The sequence below is a fragment of the Microcebus murinus genome, chromosome 1, assembly GCF_040939455.1.
Source record: "Microcebus murinus isolate Inina chromosome 1, M.murinus_Inina_mat1.0, whole genome shotgun sequence".
In the NCBI taxonomy this organism is placed as follows: Eukaryota; Metazoa; Chordata; class Mammalia; order Primates; family Cheirogaleidae; genus Microcebus; species Microcebus murinus.
In genome coordinates this window covers 71,388,062-71,409,910 of record NC_134104.1, presented here as the reverse complement: position 1 = coordinate 71,409,910, position 21,849 = coordinate 71,388,062, and the positions used below count along the sequence as shown (strand labels likewise).

Genomic DNA, 21,849 nt, shown 5'->3' with positions numbered 1-21,849 from the left:
GTTCTAAAAATCTGTTGGGTCAAAAAGAAAACCAAGCCTGTATTTGTGGACTACTGAGAAAAATAATAATAGGATAATGAAAACAAAATCCTCTTCCTCTTAAAAATTCAAATCACTATTCTGAAAATTATTGGGTCAAAGAAAAAAGTCATAATTAGAGACATATGAAAATGTAAGTAATGTAGCCAAAACTATAGTAATGGGCCTTGAATATCTTTCCAATTTCAGAAGAATGAAAGAAAGTACATGAACTTGTCAATACAAATATCAAAAAAATCAAATAAAGTAAGAAGATGGAAAAATGGAGAAAGCAAACTTACATTAGAAATACTCAGAAAATTTTAAAAACATGCATAATTATTAAATCTGAGAGCTAGTTCATTAAAGAGAATCAGTAAAAATATATTTCTGGTAATAATAATAAAATATAACACATATTTAGGATGTGAATATATTAAGAATTATAAAAGACATTAAAAATTATAAGAAAATATCACCCAAAACTTGCTGCTAAGACTTTTTAATCTCAATGAAATGCAATTATATGGCAAAAATATGTGTCTTTTAAAAAATATTTTACAAAGAAGATAAACTAATAAATCCTTAAGCAATTCTTTCAAAGAAAGCATTCTAGTGGGTTCTTGCAAATGAACAAAGAATAGATGATTCCTATGTATAAATTTTTCCAGGGGAAGAAAGTCAAAGAAGTTCCAAGTCTAATATCCAAACCTAATAAAACATTACACAAAATATTGCAGACTAATCCCACATGAAATGTAGACATAAAAGAGATTAAATTTAATTTAGTAAAAGTATAATCCACCACAAAAAGTCGGATTTGTCAAGAATATGAAGATGATTTAATAATAAGTATATTAACATAATGCATTTTAGCAATAGGTCAAAGGAGAAAAAAGTATAATCATGTCAGTAGATAATAGGAAGTCATTTGATAAAATACATCTCTCATTCTTGATTTTTAAAAATACTCTATTAATTGGAAATAGAAGAGTATTTTCTTGTCATGATGTCTATTTTTGAACCACTGTTCAGTCACATTTATAAGTGAAAACTACTAGAAGTATTATTATTAAGGAGCAGAACTATCTGCTATTGCTTAACATTGTCTTAGAAATTCTGGACAGTACGCTAAAACAGAAAATAGGAATAAGAAACTTGGGTATTGCAAAAGAAAAAGAAATATTATTACTTGCAGATGATAATAATTGTTTTTCTAGAACACTTGAGACTCAATGATTAATAGCAAAGTTAAAAAAAGCATTCTGTGTAGAAAGTAAATATAAACAACACTATACATTTCCCATGTATTAGTGATAACCAGTTAGAGAATATAATGGGGAAAAGTCATTCATAATATTGAGGAGATATGACATGTTCCTAAATGAGAAGACTAAGTTGTATAAACATGTAAATTCTTCCCAAAGTATCAAAATTCCAAAGGAGACATTTTAAAAGCCTGACAATTGATTATAGAGTTTATCTGGAAGAATGAACAGAAAAGAAAGAAAGCAATTTTGAAAAAGGAAGAGTAATGAGGATATATTAACCTTGTCACTTACTAAATAAAACTTACTGTAGAACTGTAATTTTTAAAGTATAGTGGTAAATCAAGAACAGGCTCACATATTAGAAACAGGAAAGATAATCTGGAAATAAATTAATTAAATATATATAAATATAATATATGAACTTACATAACATAAATTATATGTAAAATCCACAAATATAGATATGATATAGATGGTATTACATTCAGTTGGGAAATATATGAATGAAATGAATAGTCAATAAAATCTGCTAGGAAAACTGGTTGACTAATTGGGTAAATTTTTTTTATCTCTACTTCAAACTATACACCAAAATTATTATAATATTAGATTTTTAAAGCATTAAAGAAAATGTAAAAGCCAAATATGATTATCCTATTTCATAATTAAGAAAAACTTTCTGCACACAAAGGCAATGGATAAAATCACACATACACAAAATCTCATACAAATACATGAGAAAAATAACAATAATTCAACAGAAAAAAATAAGTTAAAAATGTAAACAGACAATTCACAGAAGACAAAATGGCTAATAACATGAAAATATGTTCGTCCTCACTGCTGATCAAAGAAATGCAAATTAAAACCAAATGAGATACCATTTAAAAAATCTTATATCTGCAGACTTTTACTTTTTAGTATAGTACCCTGTGTACTGTTAAGACACAAACCCTCTTAAAAACTCCTGATAGAAGTTAAAATTGGCACAAACTTTTTAGAAGGAAACTTAAATTGTGTATCCAAAGCCTTCACATTTTCACATCCTTTCACCAAAAAATTTACTTTGGTTATCCTAAGGAAATAAGAGATTGGTTAAAGTGATTTATACAAGTATGTTTTTTCACAGCATTATTTGTAATACTTAAATACTGAAACAATTGCATGGTAAACACATATGTATGTGTTAAAATGATTTTGATGACTTACAATAGGATGGGACTCATGTGACTTTTGAATAATGTCTGCACTTATCTGCAAATGAGCAGGTTTCTGCCCACCATTACACTCAACAATCAATTTAGAATAATGCAATTGCTTCCTCCCCAGCCCGTCGCCTCACCAGTGAGTTGCAACTCTAGGGTGAGGGAATGAGAAAATATTCACAAAGAAAAATTAAACTTCATATACTCACAGTTTGTATAGATGGGTTTTCGAAATGGCTTTCCCTTTGAAAAGATAAATGCCACCGTAATAAGGTTGATGGTAGTGATAGGCCACAGTGTGGTAGTCTCAAAACTTAAAATTGAACCAGGAATCAGAGTTGCATTTCCAGTCCAGTTTCTTTCCAAGCTCACATTTATTGATAAATTACTTTGGTTGACCAGGAAGCACTCACTACAACAGAATCAGCAGCATTATGGGACTTTTTATTCTATTTTTATCCATTAGGTAAAAAAAAAAGAAGTTTAATCACTACCATGAGACTTTAGCTTTCAAACTGTTCCAGTCAGTAACTACCAAGACATATTTTGATCCCCTCTTGCAATGACAAAGCAGAAATAAGATGCATAGAAAGTCAAGATTGCTTTTAGTCCAGCACTCCATTTAGAACAAGTGATCTGTCTTGAAAGGACTTGGAAGAAAAATTTCTATGAAATTCCTTTCAATTCAAGGAGTAAATGAACCATGTAAATTGTATGTTTGTGTGCATGTGTGTGTGTGTGTGTGTGTGTGTGTGTGGTTTTCTCTTTTGTGAACTAAAGAAAGCCTCCTAAATTGGGTCCTGAGTTTGAATCCCCTCACCTCAATCTTCCCCCCTTACACAACCACAGACTCTTGTGAAGAGCAGAACATGACAGTCTCCTGCTTACAAAGTGTCTATGGCTCTATAGCTCAAATGTCTCCAACTGCCTATCAGACCTTCACATCCTGTGCTCAATCTACTTTTCCTTACTCTTCCCATGATCCTTATACTCCAAACATATAGCACTATTTCCTGCTCCCCAAATATCATGATTCTCACACCTCCTGGGTTGGACATTCTATTGTCTTTAACTGAGATACAATTCATCTTTCCAACATCACTGCATCTGAAACGTCTTTACCTTTACTAGCAAGTGGAACTAGTGCCCTTATTCTCTTTTCTATTGATGCACTTAGCTCCTTGTTTTGCAAATTTTTGTTATATATTTTTATTTTATGTGTCTGGGATGTGAGTTACGTGAATATACCATTTTTCCCTCATGGTTTTGTTTTTTGTTTTACTCAAATTTACAATAAATTTTTGGTGCCTAGCACAGTGTGATCACATAATATTTACTCAAAAAAAATACTTGTTTAGGATATGGACTTTCCCAGTCCTGATTGATTTATTTGCAATTTCCCTTTATTTTTCAATAATCAAACTTACAATTTTTTTCCCACCAGCTATCTTTTTTAGCTTGAAACTTTTAAACTGCTATTGTAATTGTTTATAAGTAAGATTTGTTTTCCAACTGTGAATTCAAATGAAAGACTTAATTCTTATTATCTTGGACTCTCCAAGGTCTAGAAATGTGCTTTTCACATATAGGTACACCTTGTTTTATTACACATCACTTCATTGTGCTTTGAAATATTGCATTTTTTAAAAATGGAAGGTTTGTGGCAATCCTGCATCAAGCAAGTCTATGGGGACCATTTTCCCAACAGTATGTGCTTACTTTGTGTCTCTATGTCACATTTTAGCAATTTTTGCAGTATTGCAAACATTTTTATTTTTATTACAACTATTATGGTAATCTGTGATCAGTGATCTTTGATATTACTATGGTAATTGTTTTGGTGTGCCACAAACCACACCCATGTAAGTCTTTAAACTTAATTGATAAATGTGTGTTCTGACTGCCCCACTGGCTGGCTGTTCTACCATCTCTGTCTCTCTCCTAATTTCTGAGACAAAACAATATTGAAAATAGCCCAATTAATAACTGTACAATGGCTTCTAAGTGTTCCAGCAAAAGGAAGAGTCACACATCCCTCACTTTAAATTAAAAGCTAGAAATGAAGAAAGCATGTCAAAAGCTGAGATAGGCCAAAAGCTAGGCCTCTTACACCAAACAATTAGCCAAGCTGTGAATGAAAAGGAAAAGTTCTTGATGGAAATTAAAAGTGCTACTCCAGTGTACATATGAATCACAAGAAAGTGAAACAGACTTATTGTTAATATAGAGAAAGTTTGAATGGTCTGGATAGGAGATCAAACAAACTACAACATTCCCTTAAGCCAAAGCCTAATGCAGAGCAATGCCCTAACTCTCTTCAATTATATAAAATCTAAGAAAGGTGAGAAAGCTACAGAAGAAAAGTTTGAAACTACCAAAGGTTGGTTCATGAGGTTGAAGGAAAAAAGCTATCTACATAAGATAAAAATGCAAAGCGAAGCCGGAAGTGTTAATGTGGAAACTGCAGCAAGTGATCCAGAAGACCTAGCTCAGATAACTGTGAAGGTGGCTACACTAAACAACAGGTTTTCAATGTAGACATAATGGCCTTCTACTGGAAGAAAATGCTATCCAGGACTTTCATAGCTATAGAGGAGAAGTCAATGCCTGGTTTCAAAGAGTCAAAGGACAGATTGACTCTCTTATTAGGGGCCAATGAAACTTGTGACTTTAAGTTGAAGCCAATGCTCATTTACCATTCCAAAAATCCTAGGGCCCTTAAAAATATGCTATATCTTCTCTGCCTGTGTTCCATAAATGAAAGAACAAAGCTAGGAGGAAAACACAGCTGTTTATAGCATGGTTTACTGAATATTTTAAGCCCACTGTTGAGAACTATTGCTCAGAGAAAAAAAAAGATTCCTTTCAAAATATTAGTGCTCACGGACAATATATCTGGTCACCGAAGAGCTCTGATGGAGATGTACTAGGAGATTAATGTTTTTCATGCCTGCTAACACAACATCCATTCTGCAGCCCATGGATCAAAGTATAATTTTGACTTTTAAGTCTAATTATTTCAGAAATACATTTCATAAGGCTATAGCTGTCATAGATAGTGATTCCTTTGTTGGATCTGGGCAAAGAAAATTGGAAACCTTCTGGGAAGGATTCAATGTTCTATACATCAAGAACATTCATGATTCAAGGGAGGAAGTCAAAATATCAATATTAACAGGAATTTGGAGGAAGTTTATTCCAATCCTCATGGATGACTTTGAGAGGTTCAAAACTCTAGTGGTGAAAGTAACTGCATGTTGAGTGGAAAGAGCAAGAGAACAAGAATTAGAAGTGGAGCCTGAGCCAGGCATGGTGGCTTACGCCTATAATCCTAGTACTCTGAGAAGCCAAGACAGGAGGATTGCCTGAGCTGAGGAGTTCAAGACCAGCCTGAGTAAGAGCAAGACCCTGTCTCTACTAAAAAATATAGTGACATCCCAGCTACTCAGGAGGCTGAGGCAGGATGATCACTTGAGCACAGGAGTTTGAGGTTACAGTGAGCTGTGATGATGCCACTGCAATCTACCTGGTGTGACAGAACAAGACTCTGTCTCAAAAAAATAAAATAAAATAAAATAAGTGGATCCTGAAGATGTGACTGAATTGCTACAATCTCCTAATAAAATTTTAACAAATTAGGAATTGTTTCTTATGGATGAGCAAGCAATGTGGTTTCTTGAGATGGTATCTGCTCCAGGTGAAGATACTGTGAACATCGTTGAAATGACAACAATGGATTTAGTATATTACATAAACTTGGTTGATAAAGCAATGACAAGGTCTAAAAGAACAGACTTTGTGTTTGAAAGTTCTATTGTTGGTAAAAGGCATGTGATAAACAGCACTGAGAAATCTACAGAGAAATCTCTCATGAAAGGAAGAGTCAATTGATGTGACAAACTTTGTTGTCTTCTTATTTTAAGAAATTGCCGCGGTCACCCTTCAGCTCACACCTTCAGCAGCCATCACCTTGATCAGTCAGCAACCATCTGCATAAAAGCAAGACCCTCCACCACCAAAAAGATTAAGACACAAAGAAGGCTCAGATGATCACTGGCATTTTTTAGCAATAAAGTATTTTTAATTAAGGTATGTACATTGTCCCTTTACACATAATGTCATTGCACACTTAATGGATGACAGTATCGTGTAAACATAACTTTTATATGCACTGGGAAAACAATGACTTTCATTGTGACTTTCACTTCATGTGACTTGCTTTATTGAAATATTCACTTTATTGTGATAGTCTGGAACAGAACCTGCAATATCTCTGAGGTATGTCTGGGTAGATATTGAGTTAATGTTTGCTAAATAAATTAATGAACAGACAAGCAGTAGTCCCAAAGCATTCTCACACAAAGAGGAACAGACAGATTAGATGGCCTGAATTGTAGAGTTTAAAACTGAAGTGTGACTGGTCTAATACATTTACATTGCAGATAAGAAAATAGAGGGCTTCTATGGCATAGCTAGTTTGTGATAGAGGGAGGATTTCCCAGAGTTCCTGATTTCCTATCCACCCCCCTTTTGGGTACCCCATATTGTCTCCTAGGTTCAGTCAAACCTTGGCATCTCCAAGTATATGCAGTCCAATGTTGCGAAAAATCTGGTTCTGAAATTAAATGGGATTCTTTTATATTTTCAATAATATTAGAATTGCTGAATTTTCGATCTAAATGACAATCTCAGACATCATTTGATAGTTTTCAATCTGTGTTTCACTAATTTCTGGTGCTTTAATTCCTTCAGGATCACAGTAACATCAGGGGCAATTTTGACATGCCCTATTTTAAAAATAGCAGCTTTTTTCCTTTTTTTCTTTTGTGGGCAGTGAGACTTTGTCAGAAAAAAATGAAGTTTGTGCATCTGTGCTATAGTCCACTTCAAAAAGATTAAAGCCCAGGGAGGCCAAGAGACTTGTCCTGAGTCTAGTGCTCCAAAATATTCAGAACAATGATACCATCAATTAACTTTTAATTTTAACATTCATTTGAAAAAAACAAGATAATTTAAGCAATGCTATCTTGTATGTCTGTATCGGGGGGCCAACAAACTACAATCCATAAGCCAAATCCAACTCAACACCTCTTTCTATAAATAATGTTGTATTAGAAGACAGCCATACCCACTTGTTTACATATTGTCTATAGTTGCATATATGCTGCCACAGCAGAGTTGACTAGTTACAACAGAGACTCACAAAACTCACAAAGCCTGTTTACTATCTAGCCCTCTACAGGAAATGTTTACCCACTCCTGGTCTATGGAATATCCAAACTACCAGGGAATGAATACATTAATAACCAATGTGACAGATCTCTCCCCATCCATTCCACGGGGCTTACCCCCATACTCCACCTATGAATTGTGCTCTTTCCTATGATTTGTGTTTTGCAGTGTAGAGACACATCTTGTTAATTAAAGTTTTAGGATATATGTTCAAACCAAGTTGGACAATGTCATTGGATACTGATAGCACCTTTAGAAAGCAAAACTAGGAAAATGAACTTACCTGTATTTGTAAACCTCACAATACCAGGGCTGCTGCTTCACATAGAGAAATGCAAAGATATGCGCAATGAAGGAGAAACAGGAATTCAAAAAGACTGAGAGCAACAAAGGCGGAGAAAGGAGCTGTCCTGCTGGTCGATATGGAGCCAGCTTCGGGTAGGCATGAGTTGAACTCACTGAAAAACAAATGCATTTTGTCTTGTTACAATTTTGTTGTTGAGAATCAAAGATTGAGATGCATATCATCTTGAGTCTTGCATTGGGATTCAGGTTCAGCAAACATGAAATGAAAGTTTATATCTAGGTAAGCACATTGCTAGTTGTTATCCAATTCTACCAGCCTTTGTTTCTTACATGCTTTGGTTTCATCTTCAGAAATGAAAAATAATGGGTTAAAAAGTTCTGTAAACTTTTACCATGTCACATGGTGCAAATATTTTCTCTATAAGAAGAACTGACAAGGAATGGTGTGTAAAAGGGGAAGAAGGCCTTCCACATGGGATAATCAGTACTAATATTATCTGTCATTGGTGATGGGAAAGTGGAGAGTTATAATGAGGAGAATAAGGAGGCCTCTAACCAGACTAATCTTCATATGCTGACTATTTTTTTAAAAAAGCTCTCACTCTATTATTCATGAAGCCAGCATTTTCTGAGCACTTCTATGTGTCAGGCACTGTGATAGGTGCTACAGGTGTGTTAAGTTCCTTCCAGGATATGTGTGTGAATGGAGGACTGCTAACACGCATTACATTTAGTTAGAGAAAAAGAACTCATACATTTAAAAATCCTGCTTCTAGATGAGAGTGTTAAAATACATTGTATTTTTGATCCCAGGATTTTTTTTTAAGTTTAAGGGTTTGGCAATGGGCAGAAATTCAAAAGAAAAACTATTAAAAAAAAGATGACTGCATCCTTCTTAGAAGCTACATATTCTAACAAGGCAATGAAAATAAAATGTACTTTACTTCTCAGGGAGAGCAGGAAGGAAGCATGGGGAGGTCAGGAATTAGAAATATCACATTTAAATATTGACATCATAGTCATGTTTCAGTTCTGTCTTCATATCTTTTACCTCTTTCCTTTTCACAACTGATCAATGGTTTCTTTGATGTATGCAAGGAAGAAAGTAGGGTATGCTTAAGTTTGTGTGCATACCTATAGGGGCAGGATGGCGTGATATGGGTATCCAATTTGGGATAAGAAACTCTAAATTCAATGTGTGTTCTGGGGTAATCACGTAAACTCTAACTCTTCATTATCTCATTCATAAAATGAGTGTTAGGATGTCTAAATGGTATTCAAAGGCCCTTTCACCTTGTTTGTTCTAAAATGCTATGATGAACACTTTCTGTTTAACACTTCAATTGATGTTTTTGTGACAGTGTGCTGGGCTAGAGATTATAGGGTTTGTGGAGGAGAAGGAAATCTCACCTGCCTCAAAGAGTCTGAAGTTTAGTGAAAGACACAGATGAAGAATTTGGCTGTCCTTTGATCCCAGTTTCTGGGATGTAGCCTCTAAATCTTTGAAGTTTCCTAACTGATAGGAGTATCTTTCTTATCCATGGTGAGCCTTGATAGTTTATGCTAACAAGATGACTGATGGTGGGTCTGAAGACAGTTTGTTTTAACAAGATGACTCAGGAAGGGGACTGGCCATGTCAAAAAGACCAACCATGTGATTAAAGGGTTGGGACTTCAAGCCACATGATATCATCCTGACCTCCAGAGAGTGAGAAGGGCTAGAGATCAAGTTCAACATCATGGCCAGTGATTTAATCAATCATGCCTACATAAAGAAACCCCAATAAAAACTCCAGACACTGAATGAAGCTCAGTTGAGCTCCACTGGTTGATAGTACTCTGCCTATTATCTATGTGCCAGGAGAGAGGACAATGGAAGTATCATGTTTGCAACTCATCACAGACCTTGCCCTATGTGTCTCTCGCTTTGGCTGGTCCTGATTTGTGTCCTTTTGCTAAAATAAAACTGTAGTCATTAAGTATATCACTTTCGTGAGTTCTGAGAGTTGTTTTAGAAAATTGTTGAACCTGAGAGTGTAATGGGACCACCCCCAAATTTGTAGCCAACTAGTTAGAAGTACAGGTGGTATGGACACCTCCAAACTTGGGGCTGGTATCTGAAGTAAGGGCATTCTTGTGGAGGCTTTATTCTTTACCTGTCAAGTTTAGTCTAACTCTGGGTAGCTGGTGTCAGAAGCCATTGCTTGGTTACACAAAGAGGGACATACAATGTGGATGGTGATAAATGCTGAAGAGAGACGCCAAGAGATTGTGCTTTAGTGTCACAGAAGGCAGAGACTGCAGTGCTTGGAGTTCTCTCTGTACTCCAGTATCCAAAGTAGAAGATAGCCATAGAGTTACTATAACAAAGAGCTTGTTGTGTAGTAGAGAGAGGTGTAATCACATCTCTGAGCATCTGGGTTCTACCTCTTTGGTCTTCTTTCTCTCTCATGCTCATTGTAGTTTTTGGCCTTTCTTTTACATAGTAACTGTGGTAGTTTGAATTATTGGCCTCATAGAGGTAGAGTGTACCACTTCTGAATTTTGGGCTTCACCACATGACTTTCTCTGTCCGAAAAGATGTTAACAGAGACTTTAAGCATGACTGCATGGTTGGCTTTGCTCTCTGGCTCTGCTCTCTGTCACCCTCAGTGAGCATATACCTTGTCTGTCCATTTGGCCTGGCCCCAGAATAAAAAATGTAGAGCAGACCTGAATCAAACCCAAAGCCTGAACCAAGATCAGCTGATCTATATCATAAATCAGATCGGCTCAGCTGAACCCACCTAGGTCAGCCGAATGACAGACAACCTACAGATCCATGAATGGGGAGAATGACTGCTTGGTGGTTTAAGCCACTGAGTTTTGGGTCTGGGTTGTTACGTAGCATTATTGTAGGAATAGCTGATTGATACAGGGTCCTTACACAGAACATTTTAACTTTTTCCATATTAGAGAATGTTAATACTTCTGACGGGGAATCTGTATTCCTGGCTATAAAAAAAAATAATGATTACCATTTCATGACACCTGTTACATTTCTGAAGCTTTTCTACGTGTTTTATAAACATTATTTTTATTTCCTTAAAAAGCAAAACAGGTAAATTTTACAGGTAAAGAAACTGAGATTCGGAGTAGAGTCCCTTGCTTAAAGACTCACAGTTAATGAGTGACAGAGTGGCGATGTAAACTCAAGTCTGTCTGATTGTAAAGCCCATGTTCTCTGCTCTTAAGCATATTAAAGTATGATGGCTCTCTTAAATTAAAAGAATAAAATGAAGAGTTCTGAAATACAAGCTGGGAAAGTATTACTGTTTATCAGCAGCCAGAAAAACTTTTCTGAATTGTTCAGGTTTCCTTAAAATGATGATGATATATGCTATTAGATTGCATGCATTGGAATGCAAATTTCTGAAGTGTTATATTTTATTTAAAATTAATCATTCCCCCTTCTGAGTTCCCACTGCACATTATTCATATTGTTGCTATAGTGTAGGGTGTCTTGCATTAAATCTAGTTGTTTACATATGTACTCAGCAGACTGTGAGCTTCCTGAGAGAAGAAACCCTGTCTCATTCTACTTTCTGGATCTTGCTAAACCGAGCACAGGGCCCACTGCACGGAAAAACTTCACAGTTTCAAATTCTATTCTCAAAGTATAGTTTTTAATTATTTGACATCATCTGTATACCATGTAACTGCGTTTCTCCTAAGTAGCTTGTTTGCTTTATATCACGAACATTGCAAATCATGTAAGTCAAATCTTGGAAGGCTCATGAGCTCATATAAACTACATACAAAATTTTGAGCGTGCCTCATGAGATTTTTAAGGTGAAAAGATCTATATATTTCATCAGATTCTTCAAGGGACCAAGACCCAGAAAAGGTTAGGAGTCATTGAAACACTGATGGGATGTATGAGATGTATTTTTATCATCAATGAATCCCTTCTACATCTCCTTCTCTTGATATGCCCTCTCCCAGATGCTGGAGCAGTTGGCTAAATGGAGTTCAATTACTTGTGCCCACATTAATCCACAGAAATGACTGGCCTCAGGGTGGGTATCTAACCCAAGTTAGGTCAATACATTTCTCTACAGAAGATTTGCAAGGCTGGGCTCACTAACCGTGGGAAGACAAGCGGATAGGTTAAGGAGACTCAGTCCTGGTATTACCTTTTGGGGTCATTTTCAAAGTGAATGAGAAGAAGTCAGGTGAAAACAGTAAGAATGAAAGAGAAGAAGAAGAAGGAGAAGGAGAAGGAGGAGGAGGAGGAGGAGGAGGAGAAGGAGGAGGAGGAGGAGGAGGAGGAGGAGGAGGAGAAGGAGAAGGAGAAGGAGAAGGAGAAGGAGAAGGAGAAGGAGAAGGAGAAGGAGAAGGAGAAGGAGAAGGAGAAGGAGAAGGAGAAGGAGAAGGAGAAGGAGAAGGAGAAGGAGAAGGAGAAGGAGAAGGAGAAGAAGAAGAAGAAGAAGAAGAAGAAGAAGAAGAAGAAGACCAGATCGCCACTTGGAAATAGAATGAACTCTATATTTGACCCTCGAGTGTTTTAGGCCTCCTCGGACCAGTATTTTTCAGTTTCCATTTCTTGGAATTTTTTTTAGAATTATATTTTTAAACACCCCCCTCCTCTATCTTCTTGATCTAATATAATTTGAGTGGATCTTGTTGAAAAGGACAGAAATGTGGCTAGAACAAATTTCCTTCACGATGACTGCTATACAGGTTGGAGTTGAATTGGACTTCAAGACATTCACTTTCCTAGTTGAATTCATTCCTGACTTCATATTATTTTTCTTTTTTATTTTATCTTTAGTGCATTATATTGTCTTATTAGCTGCCTTCATATGTTACCTTAAAACCTCGTGGGAACAAGGCAGGGTATGTATAGATAGGTAAATAAATTAAATATGTGATGGCATTATCTCTTCCTATTACTAATTCAGAATTAATACTGAAAAACTTTGCCTGGAATTTGGAAATGTATGAAGTCTTGACAAGAGTATAGATTCTCCTTGACTTACAGTGGGGTTACTTTCTGATAAACTCATTGTAAGCTGAAAATATAGTGGGACAAAACTGCATTTAACACTGTATACCTAACATACTGACCATTCTAGCTTAGCTTAGCCTACCTTAAACATGCTCAGATATGTACATTAGCTACAGTTGGCCAAAATCATCTGGCAACATAGTACACTGTAGAGTACCTGTTGTTTACTCTCGGGATCACATGGCTGACTGGGAGCTGAACTTCACTGCCACTGCCCAACATCCTGAGAGAGTATCATATTGCTTTCTTCTGAATATGTATCACTTTTGTACCATTGCAAAGTCAAACATAAGTCAAGACATCATAAGTTGGGGACATCTGTAATTTTACATTGATTGTCCAACTGTCAATGACTCCTAAGTGCTGCAGATGAATGTCCACAGCTCCCAGACTGGCAGGCAAGATTCTCTGTGATCTGGCCCAACTCACCTTTTCAAGTTTTATCTCCTACTGTTTCTTTTCACACACCTTACAGTGTGGTCAAATTAAAAACTCATGCACCATACTTATCAGCTTTTTCTTGCTCATGCTGCTTCCTTCTACTTGAAATACCTTTCTTTTAGCAAAAGACATTTGAAATCTATCCATCCCTCCTGTTTTGATGCAAATGCTACCCCTTTCATGCAGCCATTCCTAGCATCTTTCTCTTTTCTCCATTGCTGTCTCCTACTTAACCCAAGATTATCAGACACAATCTCTTCTTTCTCTGAACTCCCAAAGCATCTGCCGTTTTCTGCCACTCACTACTTGCAACTTGCATCTCAATCGTTCATGTATGTGAATCCCCCTACTAAACTTTGAACTTGAGCAATCAGCCTTTTCATGCCCCAGGCACATATGTGGCTAACACACAGTAAAAGATGAACACTTATGTAAGAGGATGTTGCATGGGGCTTTCCCTGTAGTCTGGAGAATTTTGCTGATCCTCATATTTGAGGACAATGATGGTAAGTGTCAATTTATGGTAAAGAGAGATGATAGTCATATCTCTACAGTACCTAGCAAGAAAGAGCCATATTGGTTATTCAACTCTAAGCATGACCCTCCCCCATTACCTTTGTACAGTCTGTATAAGATAAAACTACAGAGATTATCAAGAAATTCTTTAAAGGGAATTGTTAAGAGCAGCATAAACTGTGTTCTTCTTCTCAGCATCACTACAACCCAATGAAAGGAAGTCATAAGCACCATGCTGAGAGAGACTAGAGGTGGTGCTGAGAGGGGACATTGGCCTTCTTCACTCCTCCTCTCTTGTAATAGCAGAGGGAAGAGGGGGCAAACTTCTCATCTGCTCTCTGATAGGTCAAGTAGAAGCTATGGAAATTAGCCAGGCTTGAGTTATCCTGGAAGGAATCTGCCCCATGGGGCAGCCTGCTGGAGCTGGAGGGCCCACCAGTAGAAGGCTTTGTGGTATTACCACGAGGAATCATCCACAGAAAGGAATTCTGTGGGGTCAACAGGAGAGAGCATCACCATGTCAGGGTGTCCTCCTGTCCAGATCAATCCACAGGAAGCTCTCAAGAACTCATTGCTGAGCCTTGTGCACATTGCTTGAATGTAGATGCCTGCCTTGCTAGAGGGTATTTGATGGGAGGGAACCATAATACCCCCACGCATGCACTCTCACCCACTGTGTGCTCCAAGCCATAGGCCAGGCTTGATCTAGGGGAAGAAAAGTTTTGAAACAGATGAAAATATTAAATGTTAATTTAGAATACAGGGACTTTTCACATCTAAAGATGAGATCACTTTAATACTTGGAATTGACAAGAAAATGATCTGCCTGTGGGAGGACTGAGATTGCACAAAAGGGAAAACAATAGGGTGTTTGAAAGCACAGGGTAAAAAACAAACAAAAATAGCTGTTTCCTGCCTCTATTTTTCCCTTCACCAATCTCCCCTGAGTTTAGCTCATTTACTGAACCAGCTACAGTTTGTTGAATAATAATTGGATAAAGTGCTGACATTTCGATAGAACATTATGCTTCTGGTTTATTACCCTTCTGAGGCTTTTTTCTCCTAGTGGTAATAGTGGTCCTGCCCTGAGTCATCCCAAAACCCCCGCAGAGGCCACTCTGAGATGCGAGGCTGAGTTTCCACCAACTGGCATTAGGTTCAACAGGCTATTGCTGTGGGCATTAAAATAGCTTCACTACTACGGGAGTCAAATCCATAACCATTACTAATATCATGGAATCCAGTGTACAAAGTCCCAAAATAACTTGCTCAAGGTCATATAGCAATTCTGAGGCAAACCTGGAACTTCCATCCATTATTGTGGATTTCAAATGACACTGATGTACCTGTACACATTTTCCAATTCTCTTCAAATTTCCACCAAGTTAGTCTTCTCAAAAGAAGAAAAAGAGAAGATGTGCAGTATAAGATCATTCATCTTGTAATGAGTTCTTAGTGTGCCCTGGACTGTGATGTACACTTTATAAGCATCATTTTATCTGATCCTGACAACCCTATGAGGACATTCTGCCAAAGGTCACAGAGGTAGGGAGTGGTGGAGAATGGCCACCACCTTCACCTCCATGCTACTAGCTCAGTTCTTAGAACCTCCTGGTGGGCCTTTTTCTTTTTAGCATCATTCACAAGTAAGTCATGCAAATTGCTTAAGATGTAACATTATAGAAGCAATTTCATTGATTCAAAATTATCCAGTCATGTGAATATTAATAACATAGAGAAAAATATTTTAATGGGCTACTAATAGACATTTCAACCCTAAGAATCAAAATTAAAATTACAGTACTTACATCTCTGATACTGATACATTTTGTGATTTGGTTGATATAATATACAACTTCAGTATCTGTTTCATGTTTTAAGATGCTGCATGAAATTCTCAGAGTTATTAATATTCTGCATTGCCTGATGTTTTATGTGTTAGTTTTCATAACACTCCCATTGTTGAGCAAGGAAAAAGAGACGACAATGCCATTCTTTTTCTTTGCTCTCTGGTGAAGGCTCCTTTCTCACTTATTAAGAGTTGGCATCAAGCCCTGAGTTCCTTGATAGGAAATACTGCATCAGTGTCATCTCAAAGGAAGGAAATGAGCAATAGCTGCTGTGAGCCACACCTTACTTTTGAGAGAATTCCACTAAAATAAAATGCTAGCATTTGTTCTCACACATCAAAGACCTAGCAAAAATCTGGTTTCATGTCAATGTGAGGCATAGCGGAATAATGGAAAGTGACCTTTGGGTTTTAAAAAATTCCCTTTCTAGATTTCTTGTTCATTTTTCTATGTACAAGACACAAAGCTATAGAGAACTCAGACTATGTTGACAATTTTTTGAGGCTAACGCTTACTTATTATAAGGATAGTTTAATGCCAAGTCTGAGGATTTCAATTCCTAATTTACCCCCATCACCACTTTCAAAAAATTCATAGAAAATGCAGTTTTAGTAATTAGGCTGTCTCTTTCTACAAAGTTCTTTCTTGTGTGAGTATTTCTAGAATTTCATAGATAAATAAAAATAATACAGTTGGTATATGTATACCATGGAGTACTATTCAGCTCTAAGAAACAATGGTGATATAGCACATCTTATATTTTCCTGGTTAGAGCTGGAACCCATACTACTAAGTGAAGTATCCCAAGAATGGAAAAACAAGCACCAGATATATTCTCCAGAAAACTGGTATTAACTGAGTAGCACCTAAGTGGACACATAGGTACTACAGTAATAAGGTATTGGGCAGGTGGGAGGGGGGAGGGGTGCGGGTATATACATACATAATGAGTGAGATGTGCACCATCTGGGGGATGGTCATGATGGAGACTCAGACTTTTGGGGGGAGAGGGGGAAATGGGCATTTATTGAAACCTTAAAATCTGTACCCCCATAATATGCCAAAATAAAAAAAAAACATAAAAAAAAATAATAATACAGTTTACTTTGCTAAAGAGCTTACTTGTTAAACAGACCATCAAAGTAATGGCTATATCTTGCATGAGATACTGGTAATTCCCAAATAGTTGTAGTTGCTGAAAAAGAAAGAAAAAGTAAATGTAAGTATTACTTCTGCCATTGTATTATAGCTTTGTTTTTTGTTTTTTTTTTTGGTTTGTTTTTGTTTTGCTTTTTTTCATCATTCCCAATACTCTTTTATAAGTAGTTAGGAGGCAACTGTTATTTTTCTTCCCTTTTCTGGAAGGAAATAACGTAAAATCATTAGCATCTCTTTGGATAGAATGAGACTAGATCACTATTTTGCCAGTGTTTAGCTTAATTTCATATTAGCAACAACAGTCAGTTGGGAACCACCCTGCACATTCATTCTGGCAGTTGTAGTCTCAGCCTGGGCAGTTGAATTCTCAACATAAGGTGTTGAAGTTTAAAAGTTCCCTTGGAAATTTCAAACCTAACATTTAAAGTCAAGGTCTCAACTCATTCCACAGGTATTACTCTTTTTCGTTACTCATGGACTGAGTTTGCAACATAGTTCTCTTAGAGTCCATTCACTTTCACAAACTGAACAAGGACCCCTACTCTAAGTAAGCCCATTAGGACTATGGTTCCTAACTCCATCCATGGAGACTTTGGAAGTTCTACTTTCACATTTTTGAAAGGCTGCAATCGGTTTCTCAGTGATCTTCTCAACCTCTAATTCTCTCTCTGTCTTCTTTACCTTTCTTTCTCATTTCTTTTTCCTTGTTTTCATCTGAGTGTGGTAAAAATTATATATATTCAGGATGAGATGGAGCAGGGAGAAACTTCCAATAGCAGCTGTAGTTTTCATTCTAGGAATAGCTTTCACAAAACTATGGAGACCTTTGAAAATCAGCTAGCCCGACTTCCCAGAGGCCAGATTTTGGCCAAGGACAAAACCTAATTTAGCTTCTGGATGTTGGCAGAACTTGAATCCAGGTTTTCTGATTCCCATTTCAGCTCTTGTCTCTCCCCATCTGGCTGCCCTTGAGCTCTCTGTGTGGTCTTTGCAAGCAATAGCCTACTGGATGCTGCAGTGCTGTGGTCATCTCATTCACCTCAAATCTCCCAGGAAAGCAATAAAATAATTCCCTTCCCGAAGTGTTCCTTGGGCCTTTTGGATCATTTTACTATACAGCAAGCAGTGATTGGACTAATGAAGATTACTTACAACCTGTACAGAGTTCTTCTATACAGCTAATTATTTTTAAATGGTTATTATTACCATTTAATTTTAAGAGTCTTTTTTTTTAGTTTTAAGGGATTGCTGATTCTTTACTAATGATATGTCTAACTGTTCCATTATGGGAGGATTTTAGCATTCTAGCCCTTCAAAATTAAATTTAAAAACTTTTGTTCCTTTTTATCTCTTCTCAGTCTTTTGCCAAAAATATTCCACAGTTGGAGACTGATCCATTTCTTGCTGGATTATATTTAGGCTGCTCTAAAGCTATCTTCATACTCTAAATAAAGAAACAAGGGCTTGGAGAGGTCAAGAGTCTCAGGTTATCCAGAGAAAACAACACCCTAGAAAACTGATCCACATCTACTTATTTCTAGCTCCACATTTCGTGCACAGTTATAATAGGTTCCCGAGTTTGCAGGCACCTATTTTGAGAAATGTCATTTATTTATGAAACATTAAATTCTGTGCAGGAGCCACACCCTGAAGAATAAACCAGAGATGTAAATGCAATTAGAACTGGGACAAAATGATTTTGTTTCATACCCAATAGAGCAGCAAGATACTGATAAATTGGATTATGCCATACATGGTCAAGTATTTAAATACTCCAAAGGATGAAACCAGAGCAGCTCGGCCTTCTCTGTTTAAAAAGAAATAAAAATAACTGGTTACGTATGATACACATCTCCCAGTGGCTTTTATATTTCAAAAGGAGTTAGAATTTTAAAAGTCTGTTGATATACATTCACTTAATCATTAATCCACCCTCTTATTTGCTTAATCACTCATGCATTCATTCTCCCATTCAATCATTACCTCACTCATTGATTCATTGACTCACTTTTATTAAGGCTCATCAAGTCCCAGCATTGTGCTAAGAGTCATGGAGGAGATAAAATGAATTAGTCACAGTTCTTGTTTCCAACAAGCTTTCAGTGAAGTGAGATTACCATGTGTATCATAAACACAATACATTACGATAAGGTACAAAATGTCAAGCATGGGGACTTGATTGTGACCCATCACATCTTAACAACACAAGCTTCCTGGGAATCATAGTGCATGTGCTTTAGAGGCCCTTAGAGACATAAAGCCAAAGGATGGGTGTTCTCACATTTTAGGAAGTGTGGATGGGACTCTAATATTTGAGATAAAGTGAGTTTTGTTGGCTTCAATATTCCGGGAAGAACATGGGGTAGCAATCTGAGCTGGTGTGGAGACCAAGACATCAAGACTGCAGTAAAAACTGTAGCTATTCCCCCTTTCAAAAAATTCCATTTTAGTTGTTAATCCTTCAGTGGAGGTTTTGTTGGACGGTGGATTATGATAGGTTAAAAAGAAGACAGTGTGAGATAGCAGTGCTCAAAGGGGGCGTGAGAACTCAGCAGACCCGTCCTCCTGCAGCCTCCTCATCAGGGATGAAGCAAATCCACATGCAAAGTGACCCCAGTGGCATGGACATCTGCTCTACTCAAAGACCTTGTCAACAGAACAAGGACATGAAAAGGAAAACCTAAAAGCTAAACTACTAACCACTTTGTCTCAGGCAAGATGAGAGGTTTAGGGTGGGAGATGGGCCAGGGTGCTTTGGGCAGATGTTTGCCACCAAGCCGTGAGGTGCTGTCATTTGTTTTTAACACAGAGGATGGAACAGAGAGGACAAGCTGAGAAGGGGCAAGCACGGGAAACTTGGATCATTTCCAGACATCTGATATAAACATTGTGATTTCATCCTTTTTCTGTAGTCTTATATATTTCCAGGAAAATTAAAACATCTAGATTCAAACAAAAGTGCAAAGAAAACCACTCTAAATAAAGGATAAAGGGTGTTTGCATGGGCCTCCAATATTACTGCTATTCCTAATGATTATGAATTTTAAGTAGTTCACACATTTATTTATGCATTCCACAAACATTCATTGAATGCTCTAATGTACCCAGCTTAGTGCTAGGCCCAGTGCTTGATACAGAAATGAGTAAGACACAGTCCTTGCCCTAAAGGACTTGAACTAAAACAATAAGTAAATCATAGTTCAAAAGATGAAAATGAAAACCTGCTGATCTGGACCTATGCATCTGAAACTGTACTTCATAGCCTCTCTGGAGTGCTCTCTTTGGAATAAGTATGCATCAAGGATAGCAAGGGAAAATGAGCCTAACAGAGCCGAACTATATCTAATTTTTATGAATCTATGAAATATAAAAGCAAAGAGTTTCTACCTTGAAGTCTTACTAAGCCATCTGCCACTAGAGAAATTTGACATCATGACTTGTATTCTAAAACAGTATACTGCATTCATAAACTCATTGTGCCACATGCATTAGGAAGAGCATCTGAAGTTCAAATGCCACTGCATTTTGAATAGATCAAGTAGGTAATCTGTGCAACTATCTAGGAGGTCAAACTCCCTGCAAGGTGTCCACACTCAGCTCTCCAACATTATTGCCACAATGTCCATCTATAAGTCTTCCAGCTCAATTGAGCTAACTGGCCCCTGTGTTCTTCAATTGTACCCAGTTTTTAAATGTGGTTCTCCTACTTTCTCCACCTGAAATTCCCTCCCACCTCCTTTCTGTTTACTTAAGTCCTATCCATTCCTCAAGTTGCAACTTTCCTGCTGAAACCTTCCCTTCTGGCTCGAGTTCTCACATTCCACCAGAACATTTAGTGTATTGTTTGGATGTTAATTTATTTAAAGCAAATTTACTGAGCACCTTTCAATCATCAGGCATATGATTCTCTGTGATGTGGGAGACATATATTTATATATCTCCTTTCCTGGAATATAAGTCCTCCAGGGCAAGGCTCTGTCTATTCTTTATTCACCACGTTTCCAAGCACAACAGTTATAAGGAACTCCGTGAGTTGTACTGATGATGAAAAGCAAGAAATAAGAGGAGAGTCCAGAGCACTATCACTGTGTAGTAACCATGACCCCATCCAAGGTTAAGGCAATAGAGATAGTAAGCAAAGGGCTTGGAAAGACTCTGTCAAGATAAATCAGTAAAACATGATGCCTGTTTGGTTATGAGTGAAGAAGAGGAAAAATTAAAAGGACTCTGAGGTTCTGAACCTCAGTGGCTGACTTTAAGGACCAAATTGTCCTCAGAAGCAGGGACCATAGGAGTTAGGAAGAGGAGCTTCTTTGGAGGCAGGGGAAGTAATGATGTCTGAGGCTGCTGAAGGACATAGGTGCAGACACCCAGAACCAGACAATGAGCCCGTCGGTCAGGGAGCTGTGTGAAGCTATCTTGCAGGTATACACCCAGCCATGGACATTGAACTCCAGCCTGGCAGCTTCAGCTTGGTGATTCCTGCCAGTAACTTTTTCATTCTGATGTACCAAGGGACATGCTGGAGAACTTCATGGTTGTCTTTTATGTATAAACCTCAAAATTTAGTGATGCCTTTCAGACCATTGGCCATGAAGATGCTTAGAAGTTACCCCCAAATGCTATAGGAAACAAGAGGGGGATGAGATTTATGAATAAAATATAAAAGTGAATGTTTCATTTTTAACTACATTTAAAATATAAGTAGAAATAAAAATCATAAATGAGAGTGGAGTGGAGGTGAGGGATGTATCCTGTGAAAATAAACAGCTCTTAATCCTTTTCCTTTCCTTGACCATTGC

The 21,849-nt window shown here is 37.2% G+C and overlaps 1 protein-coding gene across 1 annotated transcript in view; it reads right to left on the bottom strand.

Annotated features, from left to right (window-relative positions):
- The window catches only part of ATP13A5 (ATPase 13A5), a 107,526-nt gene that overhangs the window by 6,888 nt on the left and 78,789 nt on the right, over nucleotides 1-21,849 (bottom strand). The window contains exons 24-27 of the mRNA XM_012780243.2: nucleotides 18,758-18,854; nucleotides 17,012-17,084; nucleotides 8,010-8,184; nucleotides 2,704-2,906 (exon numbers count right to left, since the gene is read on the bottom strand). Coding sequence (XP_012635697.2) covers nucleotides 2,704-2,906; nucleotides 8,010-8,184; nucleotides 17,012-17,084; nucleotides 18,758-18,854 — 548 coding nt within the window. The remainder of the gene's footprint in view (nucleotides 1-2,703; nucleotides 2,907-8,009; nucleotides 8,185-17,011; nucleotides 17,085-18,757; nucleotides 18,855-21,849) is intronic.